The 25,313-nt window shown below is 33.3% G+C and overlaps 1 protein-coding gene across 3 annotated transcripts in view; it reads left to right on the top strand.

Annotated features, from left to right (window-relative positions):
• The window catches only part of WDR72 (WD repeat domain 72), a 275,177-nt gene that overhangs the window by 172,324 nt on the left and 77,540 nt on the right, over nucleotides 1-25,313 (top strand). For all 3 annotated transcript variants that reach the window (XM_074294549.1, XM_074294547.1, XM_074294548.1), the window contains 3 exons: nucleotides 407-489; nucleotides 5,326-5,405; nucleotides 23,992-24,181. In XM_074294549.1, the coding sequence (XP_074150650.1) occupies nucleotides 407-489; nucleotides 5,326-5,405; nucleotides 23,992-24,181 (353 nt within the window). The remainder of the gene's footprint in view (nucleotides 1-406; nucleotides 490-5,325; nucleotides 5,406-23,991; nucleotides 24,182-25,313) is intronic.

The raw sequence follows: 25,313 nt of genomic DNA, 5'->3' as shown, positions 1-25,313 counted from the left end.
CACAATACATATAATTTTAGAAAACATTAGACATTATAAGTAAAACATTGAATAACACATTGTATATTAAAGGCCTTTAAAAAAAAAGAGCACATTATGCCTGAGACAATATATTAATAGGTATTAATATTTATGTGATGGAAATAACATTTCCTACTTATTTCCTAATAAAGGAAGAAACCTGCAGGAAGAGAATGTAAAATCATATCTCATATGAGGTAAAAGGGGTGAGGGGAAGGAATAATATCGATAAAGAGGATTGAATTGGGTAGATCACTGCAAACAAGTTTTGTTTTGCTTCCTTATATTTTGTCTTGGAGCCTGCTTTCCTATATGGACAATGTATCACTTAGTATTACTTTTCTCATACATATCCAATGATACTTTTTTTGTTTGTTTTTATTAGTTGCAACAAAACAGAATCTGTTTCTAACAAGGGAAAAAATATTGGCAATGATAATTCAAGTTTCTATGGAAATTTACGAAATGGTAAGTTTTGAAATATGAAATAAGAATAATGGATCTAATCCTTATATGTAGGGGATGAAAATTTTAAATGAATGTGCTTTTTTTTACTTAATTTATTATTTTTTATATTAGTTTTTGCATCACTTTTTTTCCTTAATTTATTCCCACTAGAGAGTCAAAGTGACCAAAAATAAAAAAGAGGCAAAAACTGAATTTAGCAAAATTTAGTCATATGGTGAAAAATTATCTAGTGAAAAGATAGTGCTTCATCCTCATCAGATACAAGGAAACAGAGTGTACACCTTCTTGTACATCTTCTCTGGGACCAATCATGTTTCTTGTTATTTCACAGTGTTGATTTTATTGTTGTTGTTTAACACTGTTTTATATTTTCAAGATCTAAATTCTTTGTCTATACACACATAGGACCATGCTTTGCATTATGTATATGATCACTAAATGCTGATTTGGATTGCATAAGGTAGGAAAAGAATAAAATGGTTGAGTAGAAAGATCATGAGACAAATACTTTTTGATGTATTTATTTTAGCACATGTGCATATTACATCAATATTTCATCTAGGAAAGTATATATCTTAATGGTCTAACATAGGAAACTCCTCACTCATGACAGTGGGAAGACTGTCTAATATTTGTGCGGCCAAAATGTTTTCTTTTTATCTCTCCCCTGAAGTTGCAATTAAGATTTTTTTTTTAATTCACCAGCAGAGCCAAGAAAAGTTGGCTCTTATTTCTAGCTCATATTAAAATTTTAACATCACATTAAAGTACCTTGTGAAGTGCCCCATGATGCCAGTAAGTAGTTACAGTCAAGACCAATATTTAGCTTTGAAGGTAGATTCACAAGGTCAACAAAGTGAAAGAGAGAAAAAGAAAGTGATGGGGGTGGGGAGTAAAGATCAAAAGGAAAAAAATCTACCTGAAATGCTGTGTTCAAGAAGAACTAGAAAATAGGACATAGAAACTACCCAGGATTTTCTCCTCTTTGCAGTTTTCATACCGTGGGTTTTTGTTTGTTTGTTTGTTTGTTTTTTGTTTTTGTTTTGCTTTTTTTCTTTTTCATATAGGGAAATGATCCAGCAATATCTTGTATCTCTTCCTTTCTTTAGTTATGTGAACTGAATACCTGTTTTAGCTCTTGTCATTTTCTCCTTACTATTGCTGATTAATTTAGAAAAGAAAAATTAAAAGTTTATAATTAATCATTAAAAAAACTTCTTAAATCTAATTGGTCTCAATTACATCAAAGATTTCAAATACACTGAGTACAGTAATTTAAGTGAGAAATTACAGTTTTTCAAAAAGCATTTAGTACTACAGACAACCCTTTTAAGTTATAAGTTGCGGACAAATTTCCAGTCTACACTAGTATTTCCCTGCATAGGTTTGGATCCCTAACAAACCAACCCATTCCTATTTTAAATTCTGACAGTTTGAAGGAATTTTTTTTTTTTTTGCAGATATAACAATATTTTAATCTACTGATATTAATTTGAGTAACATCATAGATTTTCAATCAATCAAAATGTATTTATTAAGTACATATTTGTATCTGGTCATTGCCTATATACCACACCTATCATCTGAAATCACATTATCACAAGGAGAGCAGAGAGTTGCATAGACTCTGATTATATATATATATATATATATATAATAAAGTATGATTTGTTTGTTTAAAAGCATTATCCTATCTCTCAAATTTTAGAGCAGCTTAGATAGCACAGTAGATAAAGGCTAGGCCAGGACTTAAGAAGACTTAAGAGGTCATTTAACAGCCTTGGTTTCCTCACCTCTAAAACTAGCTAGTAAAGGAAAGGGCAAACCATCCCAGTATCTTTGCCAAGAAAACCCCAAATTGGAACATGAAGAATCAGACATAATTGGAAAATGACTGAACAATCTCTCAAATTTTTAATCTGATAAATGTCATTAACCACCACAGACAAAAAGGCAATTGATGAGGAAATATCTATTGCTCTGGGCAAAACATTTAATCTGTCAGTGACTTGGTTTCCTTATCTATAAGATGAGTGTTGGGATAGATAAGCCCTATTGTTTCTTCTGCCTTAAAATTAATAAGTTGAAGGGATGTTAAATAAAAGAAGAGATAAGAAGAACAAAAAATGCCTTTTGCCAACAAAGGCATAGCATATTTAGATGTTGGGAAATGCAAAGAAAAATTTTTCTAGCTCTTTTCTTATTAATCAGCTTAAGTTGATATGTCAGTTGATACTGTTTCTAAATCTCTTAAATGTTCTTTCTTTTTTTTGGGGGGGGCAGGTGGGGGAGCACTGTCTAAGAATTCAGACTACCAAAGTTAATGAAATCTTAGGTAAAATGAGTCAAAAGAACCTAGAGAGCTATTTTACAGAGTCAAATGTAGGTTCATAATTGGTCAGGTTTGAAGGTAGTGGTTCAATGACTCAGTGGCCTCTACTTTATGGCTTTTTGCCAGTTCTTAGATCAGTTCTTAATGAACAAGTTTGTTAGAAAATTGATCCTGATTTCTTGTTTAGCTTGGGAAATCTGGAGAATTTAGGAACAAACTTGAAAATATGAATATTGTTTTAGAAACCCATGAATTCAGAAGAAGATGATGTTTGCTCAACTCATGACTAAATTATTAAAAACTTTGATAACCCCCTTCAAAAAAAGAAAATGAATATTTTTATCACCATCTCTATTGAGTAATTTATTGGAGTTTTCTTATTTAAATTAAATTATTCTCTGTACTGTCTTGGGCTTCAAGTAACTCTGTGCATGAAGGAGAGATTATTAAAGAGCAAGATAAGAATGACAAAAGAGAGGATTAGAACTACTGATGGATTATAGTAATGAAGTTTTTCTTCTGTATGCACATTACTATTGAATGTCTTACATATTAGTATTATGTGAGGAAAAATGCCCATTTTCAGAGTGCCATCAAGACATTCTTAAGTATTTATTATTTGCTGAGCAGATGCTAAGTGCTAGAAGTTCAAAGAAAAAAGGTAGTGCCTCTGACTTTAAACAGCTTACTTTCTGATGGGACAACACAATATTTGAAAATCAGAACATACAAGAAAAATAAATAGAAGATAGAATTTAATCCTAGAAATGATACTGGTAGTCTGGGAAGTAATTTCTATAAGTGTTGGTACTTAAGCTAAGTCTCAAAGGAACCTAGGTTTTCTAAAGAGTCAGAGGAGATCATTCTCTTCATGGGAAGCTTCCAGAACAAAGACACACAAAGAAAAGATGCATTATTTACAGACCAATGTTACTAGGTTGTAAAGTACATGGAGAGTAGTACTATATAATAATATTGGGACATAAGAAGGATCCAAGTTATAAAGAGATATAATGCCCAACAGAGGGATTTATATTTTTTACTAGATATTTGGGTACTAGGGAACCACTGGAGCTTATTGAAGGGATGAAGTGACCTGGTTAGATCTATATGTTGGGAAAATTGCTTTGGCAACTGAATGGAAGACTAATTATAATCAAGAAGGACTGGATAGAGAGACCAAGCACCAGTCTATTTTAATAGCCCAGGAAATTAAATTCTTAGGTCTGCAAGTAGGGGGAAATGGTGAGATATGAGAGATTTTTATGAAGAAATAATATTTGACAATTTATTTTAATATATAAGGCAGCAAACAAGAGTGTTATCCAAAGAACAACACTGAACTTGTGAATCTGGAGACTTGAAAAATTGTGGTCTTCTTGATTGTTAATAAAGAGGTTCCTAAAAGAAGATGGATTGGGGGGGCGGGGAAGACTGAGTTATGTTGTGTTGAATTTAAGATATCTGTGGCACATGGACCTTGTGCTATCCAAAAGGGAGTTGACTATGGGATTAAGTTAAGGGATTGGGGTAGATTAATAAATTTGGTACTTATTTGTATTCATATGATAACGAAACTGACAAAAAACTGGTAAGATCAACAAATGAGATAAAACAGGAAAATAAAAGGAATGGGTTCATGATAGAGCACTGGGAGATATTCACCATGATATGAATAAAGATCTAGCAATAAAGACAGAAAAGAAGCATTCGGAAAGGTTAGAGTTGATCCAAAAGAGAGAGCAAAGTCAAAAAAACTGAAAGGAGAGTATATCTAGAAGGAAAAGTTAATCAACTGCATCAGATACTACAGAGAATTCAAGAATGAGAATAGAGGTGTCATTAGATGTGACATTTAGAAGTCATTGATAATTTTGGAGAAAACAGTTTCAATTGAATAAAGAAATCAGAATCTAAATTGCACTTTGGAAGTAATTTAGAAGAGAATTGCAATTCCCAATTGTAGACACATTTTTAAGGAGTTTAATTTAATAAGAGGGAAAATATATTAGATGGTAGTTAGTGGGCAAGTTGAATCCAGTGAGGGTTATTTTAAGGATTGGGGAGAGTTGAGATGCATTTGTAGTCAGGAAGAAGCAAGTATAATGCCAATGATAATTTGCTTCTTCCCCAAAAATCAATTTGCTTGTCACTCCCAGAACCATAATAATATTTTGACCACATTTCTTTCCATTTCACTATTTTTAAAATTCTTCCTCAATCCATATAGAAAATGTTAATGTAAACAGCTTTGAGATGTGGATGACTGAGCTTAATTGAGGATTTTGCTTTTCCTAGAAGGAAAATTTTTATTAGTTGAATGTTTCAAGATGCCCTTATCTTCTCAACAAGTGATGACATGCATTTAAATTGACTGTGAAATGTGAATTTTCAGAAAATGTAAATCAACTATTAGCTGACAATCTAGTATAGCAGGTATTTGTCTCAGAAGTTACATGTTCTGAATACTCTTAAGTCACGATGAGTACTTTGCATGTTTCTAGGTAAAACTGAATTTCATTTTCCTGATGCTGATCTTTCCCTGGTGAAACTAGTTTCCTGCTGGAGAGACCAATCTGTACAGGTAGGAGGCAGTTCTTGATGTGAAAGGTAGTTCTTAAAGGCTATGGCCTTTGTTTGATAAACATTTTCTTTACTCAAAAACAACAGGTGTCTTATTAGTACCTCTTCTGGGTTTCACAAGTAAGGCTAAGCATTGCCTATGGCAGGTCTAAGGTGGAGAGAAAGAAAAGGAATATGAAAAATATGAAGTAATGAGAGCAAGAGAGAAAAGAAGAAAGGTCTTGTGATGATGTAAAACCAGTCTCACAAATGACATGAGTTTCTCAAATCATTCTCGGTGGCTTCCTCCTTCTAAAAGCTGTCCAATTCAAAATTGAACTTCTAAAATATTTCATCTTAGAGTAGCAGTCAGTCCATCAATAAACATTTATTTAATATATGCAAGGCACTGTACTTAGCACTGAGGGTACAAAGACAGGCAAAAGACAGTTTGTGCCCTCAAGGAGCCTATAGTTGAATGGAGGAGAATGCAAACAACTGTATGCAATATATAAATAAGTTATATACAGAATTAATTTAAAATAATAAATTAAGGAAAGGCACTATAATTAAGAAAAACTTCCTACAGAAGGTAGTGATTTTTAGTTGGGACTTGAAAGAAGCCAGGGAATGCAGCAGGCAGAGATGAAAAAAGAGAATATTCCTGCATGATATATATGAATTCATAGTATATTCATTCACATTGTACTATGAAATATTTTTTAAAAAATTTAGCCACTGCATCCTCATGTCATGATGATAGCTATCTAGTCTCTTAGGAGATGTCAGATTTTGATAAAGAAATGAATTTTAAATTGTGCCTTTTACATACATCCCTTCCTTTCTAGTCCTACTTTTCCCCACTCAGGATCTTGTCTGTTCAATTGCATTAGTCCATGAACTAGTTACCTATGACTTCAGTATCTTTCTCCTACATATATATCAGATAGATTAATCTCTCAGGAAATAGGGTTTTCATCACATTAATATGCCCTGCTGCAAGTCTTTCAATAGTGGCCTCTAGGGTCAAGTTCAAAATTCTTGATCTCTCACAATCTGTTCTTGGGCTTATCTCCTACCAAACCTCTTATTCTAACAAAACTAGTCTCTTCATGTCATTCTAAAACATTATGACCATTCTCTACATCTGGACCTTAATCCATACTGTTCCCTGGCTGTGATGTCTTCCCACTTTTCTAAATCCAATTATTCTTCCAAAACCCTACTCAGTCTAATCTCCTGTATGGAATGTTACCGGCATATAGGAAAGTCTTGCTCAGAAAGTGCATTGTGAGATAAATAATAGGTGTTTCTTCTGTAGCTCTTATTGATAGTATCACTGATTTTATACTTATTCATTCATTCAAAAACTATTTATTATTCATCTGCTATGTGTAAAAAGAACTTGGCTTGGCACTGGGGAAGAAAGTGAGAATATTAAGACATGATTTCTATTTATATGGACCGTATAATTTAGTCCTTAACATATACTACTAGGAGGGAAAACGGTTTCTTTTAATGATATTTTTCACCTATATCTCTTTTCTATCCAACGAGGCTATAATTTCCCTTGGGGTAAGAACTATGTCTTATCCTTTGAATCCTCTGTATGTATAGTAACATTGTAGCTCTCACAAAGTAGATAATCCACAAATCTTTCTGACTTGATTAACTAAATGTAGAATTTTCATTCATTATCCCACTGTAAGGAACATATTGGAACATAGCCTTTTATGCTATAACAAATGTGAGCAAGGTCAGCAAACTGTGTTTCTAGGGGACATAGGAATATTAGACTCTTAAATTGTACCCCATGAATATGACTACTGCTCTTATCTAAGAGTATTACTCAACTTTATTCCCACATGTTCCTTTTCTCCTTCCCTTGATGTTGCTTCATTTATTCATCTTTATCGAAGAACATGATTTAAAATAATTAAGTTATCACAGAGGGATTAATTTCATGGATTGGACATAGCATTCAATTTCATGTATCATTCCTCTCAAGAAAGTAACTTATTTCATTCAGAAGATGAATTCCTTTACCTCTGCCCCTTCCCCTAATCACAGATCAGAAAAGTTCAGTATCTTATAAAAGAACTCTCTTCCTTATGAAATAGCAGACACAAACAACTATTCACATCTGTATTAGAGAAGATTAAAAATTTCTAGGGTTGCTACAGTTTTAGCAGGTCACTTAATTGCTGTGTGAGCTTGTGTAATTTGCTTGCAAGAGCCCAGGAGCTTTATGCTATCCTGGAAGTCCACTTCAAGATCAGCCAGTGTCCTTTTCTATGCCTACATTCCTTCATTACTGAAATTGGACATTGCATAAATCCCTCAAATACTCTTTCCTGCAGAGTGCTGCCAAGAGGCAGAAATGGCTCAGCTACCAGTATGGCTTTCTCAGTTCTTATCCTTAACTTTCAAAACAGTCTTATGTTGCTCACCTTCATTTGCTTTCTTCTAAATGTTTTGCACCATGGGAAGAACACCAAACAGGTAAAAATGTCACATAGTCGAGCTCTGCCAGTGGGCTTAAATACCTCTATTACAAGGCAAAAAATGAAAATTATTTAACTTTGTCTTACCATTGCTTGTTAGCTTTCTAAAGTTAGCTTTGGCTAGCCAACCAAGAACATGATTGAAAACTTGATCAGCACAACAGCTACACATTTGGCACTATAAAGAGTCACACTAGAGAAGGTCTCTTATTTTTGCTTGCTGGCTAAGCTATTTATTTTCCCTTTCCTAGCTTAGCAAGTAAGTCATGTCAAGAAGTAATAATTAAGGACTTAATATGTGCTTCAAACTTTGCTAAATACATGAGAAAAAAAGACATAAACAATTCCTGTCCTGAAGGAACTCATAGATTTGGAGAGTGTCAAATAATTGACATTGTGGTAAAATAGGTAAAGATATGGTTTCAGAAGCAGAAAGATGTGAATTCAAGCCCTGCTTATCATGCAAACTGACCATGCATCTGTGGGTTACTTGTTTAAACCTCTAGATGCCTTAAGAGAATTCTTAAAACTACAAACCACAGAGTAGTTGTTAATGTGTACCATTTTTTCTGTACCAGGCCTTTTCTTCACCACCTACATCAATGAAATTACAGAATAAGTCCAAAAATCAAACAGTGGACCAATAATACACTTACCATATCAGTGTTGAAATGTCATTCTTGTCCCTGATTTAGGCAATGCTAGGAAAGTTGTATAACCTGTCTTTGCCTTAGTTTCTTCACCTGTGAAATGAGCACAATTTGCTTTTGTTCCACATGTTATCACATATATCTCTTTGTTATCCAACTAGGCTATAATTTCCATTGGGGTAAGAACTGTGTCTTATTCTTTGACATCAGACATGTAGCAAAAATTAGGTGTTTTATATATTCAAGAGGCAATGTGACATTTTTGTTATTGCTTAGATGTTTTTAAGTTGTGTCTGACTCTTTGTGATCACATTTGGGGTTTTGTTGATAAAGATACTGAAGTCGTTTGCCATTTCTTTCTCCAGTTCATTTTATAGATGAGGAAACTGAGGCAAATAGGGTTAAGTGATGTCACAGGATTACTTAAGAAATGTCTGAGACCAGATTTGATTCCTCTTCATGAAGATGAATCTTATTGACTTCAGACTCAGCATTGTGCCCCCCTTTCTGTCCTAATGGAGCAAAAGGGCATAGCAACCTTAAAGGAAGACTAGGGACCAAGTCCTGTCTCTGATATATAGTAGCCATATTATTCTGAGCATATCATTTAATCTCTCAGTGCTATAGACTTTCAATTTTCAAATGTTGGCTTCAGCTTTCCTTTATGCTGTGAAAAATCATAGAGAGACACCCAAGTAAGTTTATCACTTTTTACTCTGCTAAAAATAAAAACAGCTTAACATTATTGTATTATTAATATTAACATAATATTAATAACCCCCTGAAAGAATCTTGGGTATATTAAATCCCTGACCCACATTTTGAGAACCCCTGCTATAGATAATTCTTTTAAGACAAAAGTCACATAAAAGATGTGAGAGGTTCCTCAGTTGGATTTTCCTATATTATTTAAGTCATGGGTCTAATTCCTTTCCTTCCCCTATGTGATTATAGTATAGAACCATGAGGAATTACAGAAGCCAGAGATAAATAGCAATGCTTCAAACCAGATGCTGATTTTAAATTTACTGTTCATTTTATATCTCCACATTACCTTTCTTATATTATGTTTAAGGTATTAATTTTTTTTATTAGAAAAATTGATAAAATTTATTCATTCAAATATAATAAATGAGACAAATATGAAAAATGAATATGTTATTGTATTCTGCCACATTTCAAAAAATGCAGTAAAATTTTCAACAAGAATTGATTAATTTCATTCTGTTTTCTTTTTTATATATAGATTTTTTTTTAATGACTAAAATCAAATTATAATGTCTGTATGACTCTGGGCAAGTCATTTAACTGTTCAGTGCCCCAGGATTTGGTCCTTTACTGTTATACAGACACATTAACTTTCCCCATATAAGCCTCTCAAAGGTTAAGTTGTAGAGGGATTGCCTTAATACATTTTGAAAAGGAGGGGTTTATGTTCCCTGTAAAAATGAACTCTAAATATGTGTACACAGGTATACATACATGCAAACACAGATACACCACTTATTTATCTCAACAGCTGCTCTGTTTGGGAGAACTAGATTAAAATACTTTCTAAACCACTTAATAATTTTGTGACACTGACTTATTCATTGTCTATCTTATTAGCCTATCTTATTTTCAAATTTTCTCAATTGTAAAATGGGACTAGGGTTGTAAAGATCAAATAAAATAATATATGTAAAGCATCTTGCAACCTTTAAAGCAATTATGTAACAGACAATGTAATACATAAATATCTATATTATTATCATTCTATGAAGGAATGTTGAAGAGAATGATTCCAAATGAATTATTCTGATTTCTAGGAATTGAATGGGACTGATTGGATTCTCAGTATTGTCACATGTTCCCTGTTCCCAGAATTTTGGATCTTGGGGGAGGTCATTTACTCTCTGAAGGAATGGACTTTGAACCTGAAATACAGGAAGTTGCAGGAAGTGACATGACCTGTGGGGAGGCAGCCAGCATTAGTGATTATTGGTCAAGGATGGTTACATCCTGTTAGTCTATCCAATGAGAAGGCTCGAGTCTTTTGCTTTAAACCATTGACAATCCAGAAGCTGGCCAGGTTCCAGAGCACATGGTGGAGTTGGGATGGCTGGGATGGCTCCCAGGTGTGTGTGGGCCTCTCCTTGAAGGGATTAAATAAATGCTTTTTCTTTGTACTGATGATGTCTCTGATTAGTTAATTGGATTGAGAAGGGGGTCTTGCACCCTACCTGTCCCACACAGAATTAAGAAAAAAAAGAAAAACATTTTAAAATGCACAATCTGTGCCAGTCATTGTGGTAGGTGCTAGGATATAAATTAAAAGACATCTGCATGTAGTTACATACCTCATATAGTCTATGTTATTGGGAGATGGAGACTAATGACTTGCTTGAATTTGGGAGTTCTAAACTACAATAAAGCTGTTTGGGTATCTATACTAAGTCCAGAACCAATGTAATGAACTCCCAAGAACAGAAGGCCACCAATCTGCCTAAGGGGTAAGTGATTTGTCCCAGATCAAAAAAGAAAAAATAAAAGAACAGATTAAAGCTCCTATGTATTATTAGGAATGAGGATATGAATGACCACTGCAATTCCAATCTGGTTGAGACCCGAAGACCTAGTTTTTAAAAAATACCAATGACAATATAAAGTCCTGCCTTCAGGAAACCTAAATTCTTATTTCATAGTGAATAGGGAAGAGAGCTTTTGCTGAGGAGTCACAGGTATAGAATGGTGCCATAACTGATGACCTGGGACTTTCTAGAAACAATGAGTATTCATTTGGTTTCTATTGGACTTTCTAGAAACAATGAGTATTCATTTGTTTATCATTCTTAGAACTAGAAATGAAAAGCAAAGGGCTTGAAGGGTGAATATTTAAGGATAGGCTATTTGGAAAGCTGTCTTGGGTGGATGAACTTGAACTATTGGGCAGCATGACCTCCCTCTCCCCCTTTTGAAAAACATATCAAACTTAAAGAGGGGAGAAAAAAAAAACCAACCTATTTATCTGTTTTTGTTTTTGTTTTTGTTTTTTTTTTCCCACTGTCCAAACATGACTGACCTTGAGAAACACTGTTGGCTTAGAGTTGGAGAGGTAATGGCTTGCAATTTACATGCTTTTGTTATTGCAAGTTACTGGAAGCTCTTAAGATTAGATATGCTCACACTCCAGAGTGTCAATGGTGGACTAGAATCCTTTGGGGAAAATGTTGCTTAACTGTAGAATCTGGAAAAAGCACTAAAGGCCAGAGTAAGAATGAGCGATGTGCAAATGATTTTTGCACACTAGGATAGACAGGCAGGAAGAAGAGATTTATAGACACCTTCACGATGTCTTGTGCCATTTTATGGCACTTTGTTGTTCCAAGATGTTAGGGAAAATCATTACAAAATGTTATTTGGCTGGAACACAGTAGTAATTCCAGGAATGAATATGTGATCCAGTTTCATGATAGCTTCTTCCTAGGCAAAGAATTGTATAGAGATTATTTTGAATCTATGGCAACCTATGTATATATAAAATAAAAAGGCTAAAGCTTAGATATCGTTCTTTTGAAAGGACTTAAACACATTTTTTTTGGCAGGAGGTAGGAGGCATAACTGTGATCACAGTTCTGTCAGATAGTGTATTATTTATAATTAAACTATGTTCACAAATCTGACTTATTTTTGTAGTTTTGTACAGAATAGAACTTTTTTTGAAAGGAACATTCAAAATATATCGTTTATCACTAATATTTACCATATACACATTTAAAAAAATATTATTGTAGATCAGTTCTTACATCACCCACATCATTCCTTGTACCGTGACCAAATAATGCATTCTATGGCACTTAGTTGGAAATTTATTGTCAAAAATTAATGTCAATTTCCAACTTATTTCATAGAGTATTTGAATTAGTATTGTTCAAAGGCTTTTCCATTTATAAATTTTTATTTTATTTTTTCAGATATACCTTGTATTTTTTTTTTCTGACCAAAGGTTATTGTATTATTGGCTTTTTTTTTTTTTTTAATGTGTAAAATTAAGTTTAAGGTAAGGTCAGGAGGCTGAGGCAGTCTTCCCCATCCCTCAAAAATTGTATTACTTACTTATATATCAGCAAGTAAGCATTATATTCTCAGTTTTCTTTTAGGCATTATTGGGAATACAGAAAAACATGTTTCTTTAGTTATTGCATTTACAGTCTAGTTAGGAAGGTTATTCCTACATGTAAAGTGATAATAAGTAATACAAAATATAAATAATAAATGTTTTTGAAGCTGCTATTCAGTAGAAGTGCAAGAAATAAGAAGAACTTAATGTGTTAATTAAATTTGCATATAACCTTAAACATGGAGGGAAGTTACCATGTTGAATGACATAATTTGGTTAATATTATCTGGAGAGGCTTGATTGGTGCTACTTATACAGGTTTTGTAAAGTGTCTATGCATTTATATTTAATAATAATTATACTGAGAAATCAAATTCTAACTTTTAGTTTGAAGTATAACATGGAGGGAGATAACAACTAGACAGCAGTTGCCATAAAAAACCTGAGTGTTTATTGGATTGTAAACTCAATAAAACTTGAGAGTGGAACCTGGTGACAACAAAGAATTTAATGTGATTTTAACCTCTATTAAGTGAATTATAGAGTCCAGAATAAATCAAGTCAGAGTCTAACTTTATTCTATCTACCCTCTTTAGACCACACCTGGGGAATCTCATATTCATTTCTGTGCCCAAAGGACACTGACCATGTGGAATTTATCCAGAGGCATGGGACTAGAATAATTGGACTCAAAACAGTGCAATAAAAGTTTAGTTGAGAGAAATGAAAATATTTAACTTGGAGGAGAAAAAAACACACTCTCTTTATATACACATACATACACACACACACACACACATATATATATATATATATGTCTGTATATGATAGATTTCTTCAAAAATGTACAAGATTCTTATATGTTAGAGAGATTAGGATTTTGCAGGGGTGGTTGTCCTTCATGCTGGAAAAAGACCAAAATGATATCACTATGTTGGGATGAAGGTGCAATATTTCTGACTATAGCTAATCACACTAATACAAGCGTAGAAGGCTTTATTACAGGCTGGGCATAAAGTTTCCATAAGTACATTTGGAGTGGAGATATCTCTAAATTTGCACATCTCATGTTTCTTTTGAGCTACTACAATTCCATTTTGCTGATAGAGCACAGTGCTTTCTTTGATGTGGGCACACCATTTGGCGCAGTCCTTTGCCAGTGTCTCCCATGTTTCACAATTGATTCCAAAGTTCTTCAAAGAGACTTTGAATGCCCCTATATGTTTCTGACATGTTCTAAAATGTGTAGGAAGAATATGGGGAGTAAATGGCAGGGGAGTAAGAATTCTAATAAGTTCTTTTAGCACATGAACAAGTATTCTAGTATGTTCTTGATTTTACATTCAAACTCCAGTTTTCCAACTGTTTCTAGTGTTCTTCCTTAATCATGCTTTCTTCTGTATGAGTTCTGAGGCCCTTAATTGACATCTTCAATTTGACTATATAACATAAAGGCCTCACTACTTTTGAACTTTTCCAATTTTATGATATTATTGTAGGGCCTTGATGTTACCAGAAACTTATTATTTCTTAAAAACTTTTTTATCAGGTAATCAATGCAATTGATATGGTATATAAGAAGTTAATGTGATGATGGTATATATATATATATATATATATATATATATATAGATATATATAGATATATATAGATATAGATATCTATATATATCTATATATATATATATATGTTGAGGATTGGAATATGGAAAGCCTAAAATCTGGAAGAATAGCTCAGATGTTTCTTTAGAAAACCACTTTCATTCTTTTCAATTCAAATTGATAAATATTGATTGAGCACTTTGTACAAGACTGTGTGTTAGGCATTGAGTATACAAAGATGGGAGAAGATTCAATCACTTGCCTTAAGAAGCATCCAATCCAATGAAGGGATAAACATAGGCACAAATAGCTGTGAATCATCTTGGCAAGGTAACAGTTGTCCAGGTAATATGCCATAAGGAATATGAAGAAATGATGGGTTATTTTCACTTGGAAAGATTAGGAACTGCTTCATGTAGGAGGCAGTATCTTTAACTTTAAACTTATCAGTTCTTAATTATGATCTCTTGTTTTTCTTTGCCTCAGGACAATTCTAGAATTCTAGAACCTATTTAGTTAATAACAAAGAGTTTTAGAGACTGATGATACTGGATTTGATGTCAGGAAAACCTGAGTTTAAATTAGATTTCATATGTCCTAGAGAACTGTGCAACTCTGGAAAAGGCGCTAGCTCTCAAATTTCAGTTTCTTTAACTGAAAATAACCATAACACCTTCCTTACTCTGGAAGTCTTGGTGAGATAATGCAAGAATGCAAGACCTTCCAGGAAAATGTAAATTTCTGAAGAGTAATTACTATTTTTGTTCTGTGTCCCTAGTACATTGTCTGGCACTTAGTAGGTATTTAGTAAATGTTTGTTAAATTATACTGAGTTGAATAATATGTGTAAAGTACCTTTCATAGTATAAAGTACTACATAAATATTTGCTATTATTAATAATCAGGGGCAGCATTCTAGAATCACCAGATCTTTAAAAGATGGATCATTTTTTCACTAGCAGTGGCTATGTTTGATATTGACTTGGCATAGATTTTGCATTGGCAATCTGCATTTTGAGGTTATTTGCAATTGGTCGTGTGCCACACAGAAGTCACTTTTGAGTTAGTAAGTGTTAGAGCTCTGAATATGTAATCGATCCTGCTTTTAATGTTTAATGTTTTGCATGGTTATTATTTCACTTCTTGTTTTTTGATGATATTCATATTGATTATGAATGTAATAGGAATTTATTATGACAAAATGCATCGATAAAAACAAGATTCAACAACTTACTCCTGGATGCATTATATACAAAATTAAAAATTATAAATAGTAAAAGAAGCTATGCATATGTATTTATTTTATTAATTAATCAAATGTCATGTTTTAGGATATTTTATCCAGTGGAGTACATAATTTTTCCACTTGTGCATAGCACTGGAAATAATTAGCACCCCACTGTAGCTAAGTGGTCATGGGTCAAAAAACGTCTGATTTGCCGACTTGCTAAATGTCAGTCTTATCCTTACCCTATGAAGAATCTCTACAGAGTCATAGGAATTACCATGTCAGGGAGGGCAATAGTTTTAGATCAGAGGAAATCCAGAAGACAGTTTTAACACAGAGATTTGATCTATAGTTTGCAGTGCTCCAAAAGCCTTAGATTTTTGAATATCTCCTCCTTGAGTATATTAACATGAGATCTTCATTCATTCTGCTTTGGGGGACATCTTGTAGGAATCTAGAAACTTCATGAATCCACTTCATCACTTCCATTTCCTAGATCCTATGACACTGCTGTGAGCTGCATAGCCCAATATGTATTGAGGTTATCCCAGAGTTTTTGTTTTTGTTTTTCTCCAGGAAAAGGCTTACAAAGAATTGGTTAATAAAACCAACAGGATGAATGATATTATTTATACAGAAAGGAGAGAACACAATTTCCATGAGCTTGTAATTACATTAATGTACTCTGTAGTTTCAAACCTTGTTAGCCACAGGGTGGTTAATTTATTGCCAAATCACTCTCCCACATTGTCTGTTACCTTGTAACGGTACAGTCAGTTTCAATAGAGAGAATACCTGAAATGATGAAATAACTGAACCTTAAAGTATTAAGAACACAGTGTTAAACTGTGAGTAGAAACCATCAGGACCAAATATATAGGAGAGACATTTAGATTAAAAAAATTTACAATATTATTAACTTGACACACATTTAATGACTTGGACTTAAAAGATCAATGGCCTCACTAATCTGAGTACTTATTTGAGTGAGTTAGATTACAATCTCCATATTTATTTATTCATTTATTCATTCAATAAGCATTTCTTCTTATTCTCTTATATTCACAGATTTTGAATATGCAAACATAAAAATTATAGTAATCTTGATTTCAAGAAGCTTATATTCTATACAACTAAAAGATGGTTTTTACAAGTTGCTGTGTTCAAAAATGTTTATAGCTTTCCAAATTTAATCAATTGTTCTTTTGGCAACAAACCTGCATTCCATAGTTGATGCTATGGTGAAGACCTTTATAATGAGTTTTCTGCCCACTCTATTACTATGTGGTAGTATGATCTGATAGAATTTGTGATTGATATCATCACTTCCATATGTAGACTTACAGTTAGGAGTAGAATATTGAATATTCTGGTTTAAGCAAAAACTTTCCTACTTTTCCACCCATTCTCTTGACTTTCTATAATTTTCTTCCATAGTGACTTATTTGGATTAATAAACCAACATGCTAAAGAATGAAGGACTATCCAAAGATCAGTGTTTGCTGCTAGGAAAGCAACTTCTCTTCATTTTAGCTTGTCTCACTCCGTCAATATCACAGTGCTACGTCCAGGTAGCAGTTATCTATTATCACTCTCCCTTATCTTTGAAGAAATTAAAAAACTGGTTCATTGTTTTTCTTTCTACCCCAGATTCATTCCTCTTATATTTGATATCCCCTCAGACATCCTAGATTTCAAATTCATCAAACTTCTTACTTCCTATGATCAATGCTTCTCTCATGTTAAATCAGGTGGCATTTTTCTCTACCACCTCTTCTTGTTTACTTCCCTCCATAAAGTTCCCACCTTCTCCTGAGTCTTCTTCTATCTGTTTTATTATCTTTCTAGTCCCCTTTGCTGGACATGTTCTACATGTTATATATGAAGATATCTCTGGACTTTGTCTTGAATCCTCTTTTCTTTCCCATCTACTCTTTCAATGATAATTATTATATTTCTTTAGTTGACATGCATTTATTAACTTCTTACCATGTGTTAAACTCTGTATGTAAGAGTGTGTGTACATGTGTGTATTGAGAGAGAGAGGAGAGGATGGAGAGGAGAAACAGAGAGAAAGAGAGAGAGGGAGATAGAGACAGACAAAGGAAAAAAAAGAGAAAGAGCAAAGAAGGAAGGTATTAACAGAGGAGAAGACACAGTGGCTAAGGGGCTTCTTTTTTTTTTTTTCCAAATGGAAGAACCCCTGCCTTTATTTTTGGTTGACTTATATCTTCCCTGCCCAAAATAGAGGTAGAAGGGACATACAATGGGATAGAGTACTAGAGTTTGCATCAGTCTTTGAACTTTTATTTGAATCCTGTCTTAAACCCTTATCTGCTGTATGATGTAGAGCAAATCACTTATCCTATTTATAAAATGGGGTAACAGCATCTATCTTACAGTGCTGTTATGAGGAACAAATTAAGTAACATTTGTTTTTAAGTGCTTTGAAAATCTTAAATAAATATACAAAATTATATGTCCTTTTCCATTTACCTTTCTATAGTCCCATCTATCTCCTGCTTTCATCCCTGATATCTTAAACCATATGATTACAATTATTTTAAATCTTCTAGAAGGACTTCTTGAAGACAGTGTTGTTTGAGCTGTCTTATGTAAGCCAGGGAAACTAAGACAAAGATAAGAGCATCCATATGTAGATGATTCACAAATGTGTGTGTGTGTGTGTGTGTGTGTATGTGATATTTAAAAATGCAACTCATTATATTTTCTCTTTAATCTCCCTCTCCTAATTTCCCCAAGTCTGTTAATAGCACTACCATATGTCCTATCTCAGCTCCACAATCTTGATTTTTTTCCTCTCTTGACTCTTCTCTCTCACTTTTCTCCCTGCTCTCTTTCAGTGATTCACAAAGTCTTATTCATCCTATCTTATTATTTTTTGCCCTTTTTTCATTCTCAAGACCATCACTTTAACTCAGGTCCTAATCATTTGAACCATTGAAATAACCCCTTAATTTCCCCTGCCTCCTTTTTTTCTTTTCTGTTCTACAAAATTGTTAAATTGATATTCCTAATACTCAGATCCAACCACATCATTCCTGAGTTCAAGAACCATTTTTGCTATTATTGTTTTTTCCTGTTAATTTATCTGCTTATGTTCAATATCTTCAAGTTCCTTCTTACTTAGATCTTTGATAATTTAAAGTTACCCTTTTACTCCCCTTATTTCCTTTGTTGCTCACATTCTGACTCTTCCTTTGATTGGGATTTTGTTAGGTTCTGAATCTCAGCCTTCTCTGATGTGGAACAATTTATCAGTTTAGGTCTTTATCCCCACTGACTGTAAGGATAGGGGAAGAATAGAACTGGTCCCAACTTAATTCTAGGCTTTTCCCTTCAGGTTTAGTGGAGTATTACACAACACCTTTTCCCTCTTCTCACCCTCCCCACACACAGCGTGTTGTCTCATCCCTCAATATCTCATCTCTGTGACTTGCTAGTCTCATCCGACTGCAGCTGCGAGTGATTTTTGTCATTTGGAGTTTGAATTACCAAGACTCTGAGAGCAGGTATATATGGTATATTGCTGAAGTGAACTTTGTCTCAATTCATGTTTCCTTCCCCTCTCCCTCAGTTTCTCTGCTCTTTTTCAGAGACCTATTGCAGTATAGAATACTATTACTGTAGTCTGTGTTGTAAGGGCCTGAGCCATAGCCCAATCCAGTATCTGCGCTACTGATTCAGGATCTTTAGGATACTCAAGAGAGAAAGGGATTTCCAGGGTGTGAGGTTGAGCTTTGTTGTAAGCCCCAGTGTTCAGCCTTGGGTTAGCAAGTATAATCTTACTACCAGTACATGGTGAGAGAGGAGATGCTGAGTAGACACAGGGTAAATGTAAATCATTTCATCTTATATGAAATTTTCATTTGTATTAATGAGTTTTGTAGATCATAAAGCTGGTAATTTTTTTTTATCCTTGGCTCATAATTTCTATTTTGCAGAAGTTTGAAATGTCATAGGAATCAGGAAAAAATGTCTAGTCCTCCTTCTTGTTTGTCATGACCAAGAAGTCCAGTGTGTAGTACTTTGGCCATAATGGGCAAACAAAGAGTAAAAATGAAGATAAGGGAGAAACATAAAATCCATGGGCTTTTGGTTGCAGTGTGGAACCAGGGTAAACTATTTAAATGGGCATAGATGAATTAAAGAAAAAAGAAAATCTTTAAAGGCAAAATTCTCTTAACAACCCTCCTAAAGTTGGTTATACAATTCTCCTTGTTTTCTGGATACCAAATTGCAGTTGTGTTTTAATCCTTTTGATATTTTCACTCAATTATGTTGTTTTGTCTAAATAGATATAAAATATCTACTACTTTCCAGGGACTTTTCTTTTTGTTTTTCACTTAATAGTATTTTATTTTTTCCTATTACATGTAAAGATAGTTTTCAACATTCATTTATGTAAGCGTTTGAGTTCTAAATTTTATCTCCCTTTCTCTCTTCTTCTCCCCAGTACAACAAGCACTCTATAGATTATAACTCTCTACATATCTACAATCATTTCAAATATATTTCCATGTTAGTCATAATGACAAAGAAAAATCAGAACCAATATACTATAACACATTTAATATGTATGGGATTGCCTGTCATCTAGGGGAGGAATAGAGGGAGGAAGGGGAAAATTTGGAAAAATGAATACAAAGGATAATGTTGTAAAAAAATTACTCATGCATATGTACTGTCAAAAATTATAATTATAAAATTAATTTAAAAAAAAGAAAAATCAGAACCAAAAAGAAAAACTATAAGAAATTAAAAGCAAAAAAAAAAAAAAGTGAAAATAGTATTCTTTGTCCTGCTTGCTTACTCAGAATCAGTTCATGTAAGTTTTTCTAGGCTTTTTAAAAATTAATCTGCTCATCATTTCCTAAAGAACAGAAATATTCCATTATATTCACATGACAAAGTTTTTTCAACTATTCCTCAATCGATGAACCTCCATTCATTTTCCAGTTCATTGCCTCTACAAAAAGAGCTTCTACAAACATTTTTTGCATGTGTGGGTCTTTTTCCATCTTTTAGAATCTCTTTGGGATACAGACTCAATAGTGTCACTGCCAGATCAATGGATATGTACAGTTTCATAGCCTTTTGGGCTTAGTTCCAAATTGCTTTTCAGAATTAGATCAATCCCAAGTCTACCAACAATGCATGTGTCCCAATTTTCCCACATTCTTTCCAATGTTCATCATTTTCTTTTCCCGTCATCTTAGCCAATCTGATGTATGTGATGTACCTAAGTATTATCTTAATTTTCATTTCTAAAATCAATACTGATTTAGATAATTTTTTTCATATGATTATAAATGGCTTTTATTTATTCATCTAAAAATGTCACTACTAACCTGTTTGATTTTGGAAAGGGCTTGTGACTTCTTAGCCCTTAGCTCCATGATCTGTAAAATACATTAGAATAGATTGTCACTTAGTTTCCTTGTAGCTCTAGAGCAATAATCTTTTTATTATTATTATTATTATTATAGCTTTTTATTTACAGGAAATATGCATAGGTAATTTTTCAGCATTGATAATTGCAAAACCTTTTTTCCAACTTTTCCCCTCCTTCCCCCCACTCATTTCCCTAGGTGGCAGGTTGATCAATACATGTTAAATATGTTAAAGTATAAGTTAAATACAATTTATATATACATGTCCAAACAGTTATTTTGCTGTACAAAAAGAATCGGACTTAGAACGTGGTCTAGGTGTGCCTGATCTAAAGCTATATTATATAGCAGCAGTCACCAAAACCATTTGGTATTGGCTAAGAAATAGACCAGTCGATCAGTGGAACAGATTAGGTACAAAAGACAAAAAAGGGTACGTCTATAACAATCTAGTCTTTGACAAACCCAAAGATACCAGCATTAGGGATAAAAATTCATTATTTGAAAAAAACTGTTGGGAAAACTGGAAATTAGTATGGCAGAAATTAGATATGGATCCACATTTAACACCATATACCAAGATAAGATCAAAATAGGTCCATGATTTAGGCATAAAGAATGAGATCATAAATAGATTAGAGGAACAGAGAATAGTCTACCTCTCAGACCTGTGGAGGAGGAAGGAATTTAGGACCAGAGGAGAACTAGAGATCATTATTGATCACAAAATAGAAGATTTTGATTACATCAAACTAAAAAGTTTCTGTACAAACAATACTAATGCAAACAAGATTAGAAGGGAAGTAAATTGGGAAAATATTTTTACAGTTAAAGGTTCTGATAAAGGTCTCATTTCCAAAATATATAGAGAACTGACCCTAATTTATAAGAAATCAAACCATTCTCCAATTGATAAATGGTCAAGGGATATGAACAGACAATTCTCAGATGATGAAATTGAAATTATATCCACTCATATGAGAGAGTGTTCCAAATCACTACTGATTAGAGAAATGCAAATTAAGGACAACTCTGAGATACCACTACACACATGTCAGATTGGCTAAGATGACAGGAACAAATAATGATGAATGTTGGAGGGGATGTGGGAAAACTGGGACACTGATGCATTGTTGGTGGAGTTGTGAAAGAATCCAACCATACTAGAGAGCAATCTGGAACTGTGCCCAAAAAGTTATCAAACTGTGCATACCCTTTGATCCAGCATTGCTGCTATTGGGCTTATATCCCAAAGAAATACTGAGGAGGGGAAAGGGACCTGTATGTGCCAAAATGTTTGTGACAGCTCTTTTCCTAGTGGCTAGAAACAGGAAGATGAATGGGTTGGGTAAATTGTGGTATATGAAGGCTATGGAATATTATTGCTCTGTAAGAAATGACCAGCAGGAGGAATACAGAGAGGCTTGGAGAGACTTACATCAACTGGTGCTGAGTGAAATGAATAGAACCAGAAAATCTCTGTACACTTCAATGTTGTATGAAGAGGTATTCTGATGGAAGTGGATATCTTCAACATAAAGAAGATCCAACTCACTTCCAGTTGATCAATGATGGACAGAAACAACTACACCCAGAGAAGGAACACTGGGAAGTGAATGTAAACTGTTAGAACTACTGTCTATCTACCCAGGTTACTTATACCTTCGGAATCTAATACTTAATGTGCAACAAGAAAATGGTTTTTACACACATATATTGTATCTAGGTTATATTGTAACATATGTAAAATGTATGAGATTGCCTGTCATCAAGGGGAGGGAGTAGAGGGAGGGAGGGGATAATTTGGAAAAATGAATACAAGAGATAATATTATAAAAAAAATTACTCATGCATATATACTGTCAAAAAATTTATAAAAAAAAAAAAAGAATCGGACTTTGAAATAGTGTACAATTAGCCTGTGAAGGAAATCAAAAATGCAGGCAGACAAAAATAGAGGGATTGGGAATTCTATATAGTGGTTCATAGTCATCTCCCAGAACTTCTCTATCGGAACTGATTTGTTTCATCTCATTGTTGGAGAAGGCCACGTCCATCAGAATTGATCATCATATAGTATTGTTGTTGAAGTGTATGATGATCTTCTAGTCCTGCTCATTTCACTCAGCATCAGTTCATGTAAGTTAGAGCAATAATCTTAAAATCTTTAATCAATTGGACAGAAATAACTATACCCAGAGAAGGAACACTGGGAACCGAATGTAAATTGTTAGCACTACTGTCTATCTACCCAGGTTACTTATACCTTCGGAAGCTAATAATTAATGTGCAACAAGAAAATGGTATTTACACACATATATTGTATCTAGGTTATATTGTAACACATGTAAAATGTATGGGATTACCTGCCATCGGGGGGAGGGAGTGGAGGGAGGGAGGGGATAATTTGGAAAAATGAATAAAAAAAAATCTTTAATCATTTTTAACCCTTCTAGGCCTTAATTTTGTCATGAATAAAAGTTGTTGTTGGGTTAGTTTTATTTTGCTTTGGTGGAGTTAGGAAGTAGAAAGGGGAGCTAAACAGCATCTAAAATACTGTCTAGCTTTAACCCTACTAGCCTATACCATGTTTAGAAACATATATGTAGATACATACAAAGAGTTAGAATTTCAGTATTAAGTACCATAGAAATGTCACTAAGAAAATTTCACATTCAAAATTCTATAAAATACAGGAATTTCAGCTTTTCCAGGCATATGACTTAGAGTATTCAAAATATTTTTTAAAAGCTATACATCATTTTGTGCATTATACCATAATTTTTACTTTCAAGAAAATTGTGAATCTATTTCCTTAATTTTCTTGAAAGAAGTAGACTATTTATCTGGTATTTATGAGTAACCACTTCATTATTTTTCTATAGCTTCATGCTTTTAGGATATAAGGACTTTTAAAATTGTACTTTAACATTTTTAACAAATTGCACAATATACTCATTTTCCATGTGTAAAACAATTCAATTATTTAATAGATGAAAAGGATTATTTTTGGCTTCATACTCAGATATCACCATCAAAATTACCATCAAAATCCTGTAAAATAATCCTGCAAAAACATCATTTTTTTTCCTTTGAATTTTATTTGAATAGGTCATTGAAGTAATACAGGCAGTTCTGCTGGCTGAAGTTCAACAATATATGAAAACCTTAAGAAAGATATCCATCAACAGTCCACCACTGTCCATAGCAGACAATGGAAATGGAGAGATGAAGACACTGCCAAAGAATGTACAGTCAGAAGAGCTAGAGTTACAATGCATTAAAAACATTCCTTTGCAAAGTAAGTGCAAAATTTATTGGCATATTCTTACATTGGAACTTTTCTGCTACTTAGAACACATTGAGAATATGAGTTCATAATATATCACTTTGGAAAATCTGGAGCCAAGTGCCCTGTTTCTGACCTATTCTGCTATCAATTTTCTCTTACAATTGTCAAGGTTTTAAAGACTACCAATTTCCATTATTATCTTCCATTATTGCATATTTTATTTTCCAGAAGAAATAATGTTTGATTTCTTAATTTTGAGCAAAACATAAAGAAAAAAATTAAACTATTATGAGAAATATTGTTTTTGTTTAACAGGTGCAATTCAAATATAATTTTTTATTGATAATTTAATTCTCAGTGGGCACTAAAATTAATTGCTTTCATTTTATATTTTAACAATGACTGTGATATTTCTCTTTTAGCAACAAGAATATGATTTAGAAATTAATCCGATTTTATAGTTAGATCATTCCATTTTACAACAAACTTTGTCATCATAACTTTTTGATGGTGCTAATGTTTATAATTGGATCAGAGTGAAACTGAATTTATGTTGTAGAATGATATCCATGTTTTTAGACCATTAGCTGAGCTTGTAAATGAACTGACCTAAATTTTACTTTCCATTTTATTAATAAGGCTTCACAAAAGCAGCTAATTTACAAACTGATGAGTGTATATGTCTGTCATGAAAATTTGTTACTACATGCTTGTTTTCAATATGTGATCAGTGATACTTGTGAACAGAAAATAAAAATTGCATTTTTTTTCTGGAACTAAGGAGGATACTATAATATTAAATGTATCAAACCTTTGAAAAAGTTTCACACATGGAAATATATCATAATTTTTTTTGAAAGCTGCAATGATGTTTGTATTTTCAATTGTTTCCTCATGAAATTGTCACTAATATGTCTAATTTTCTTAAAGGTAGCCTTTAAAAAAAGTCTTCCTAGCAAAGACATGGTAATAAATGGCTGAGGATTTGAACCCAGATCCTCTGCCTTCATGCAGGTATATGGTACAGTTGATAGAGCACTAGGCCTAGAGTCAGAAAGACTCACCTTCATGAGTTCAAATCTGGTCTCAGATATTTAAGAGCTCTGTGGCCTTGAGCAAGTAATTTAACATTTTTTGACTC

Source organism: Sminthopsis crassicaudata, chromosome 2 (assembly GCF_048593235.1).
Source record: "Sminthopsis crassicaudata isolate SCR6 chromosome 2, ASM4859323v1, whole genome shotgun sequence".
Taxonomy (NCBI): domain Eukaryota; kingdom Metazoa; phylum Chordata; class Mammalia; order Dasyuromorphia; family Dasyuridae; genus Sminthopsis; species Sminthopsis crassicaudata.
Note: the sequence above shows the minus strand (reverse complement) of the source record. Positions and strands in the feature narration are given on the sequence as shown.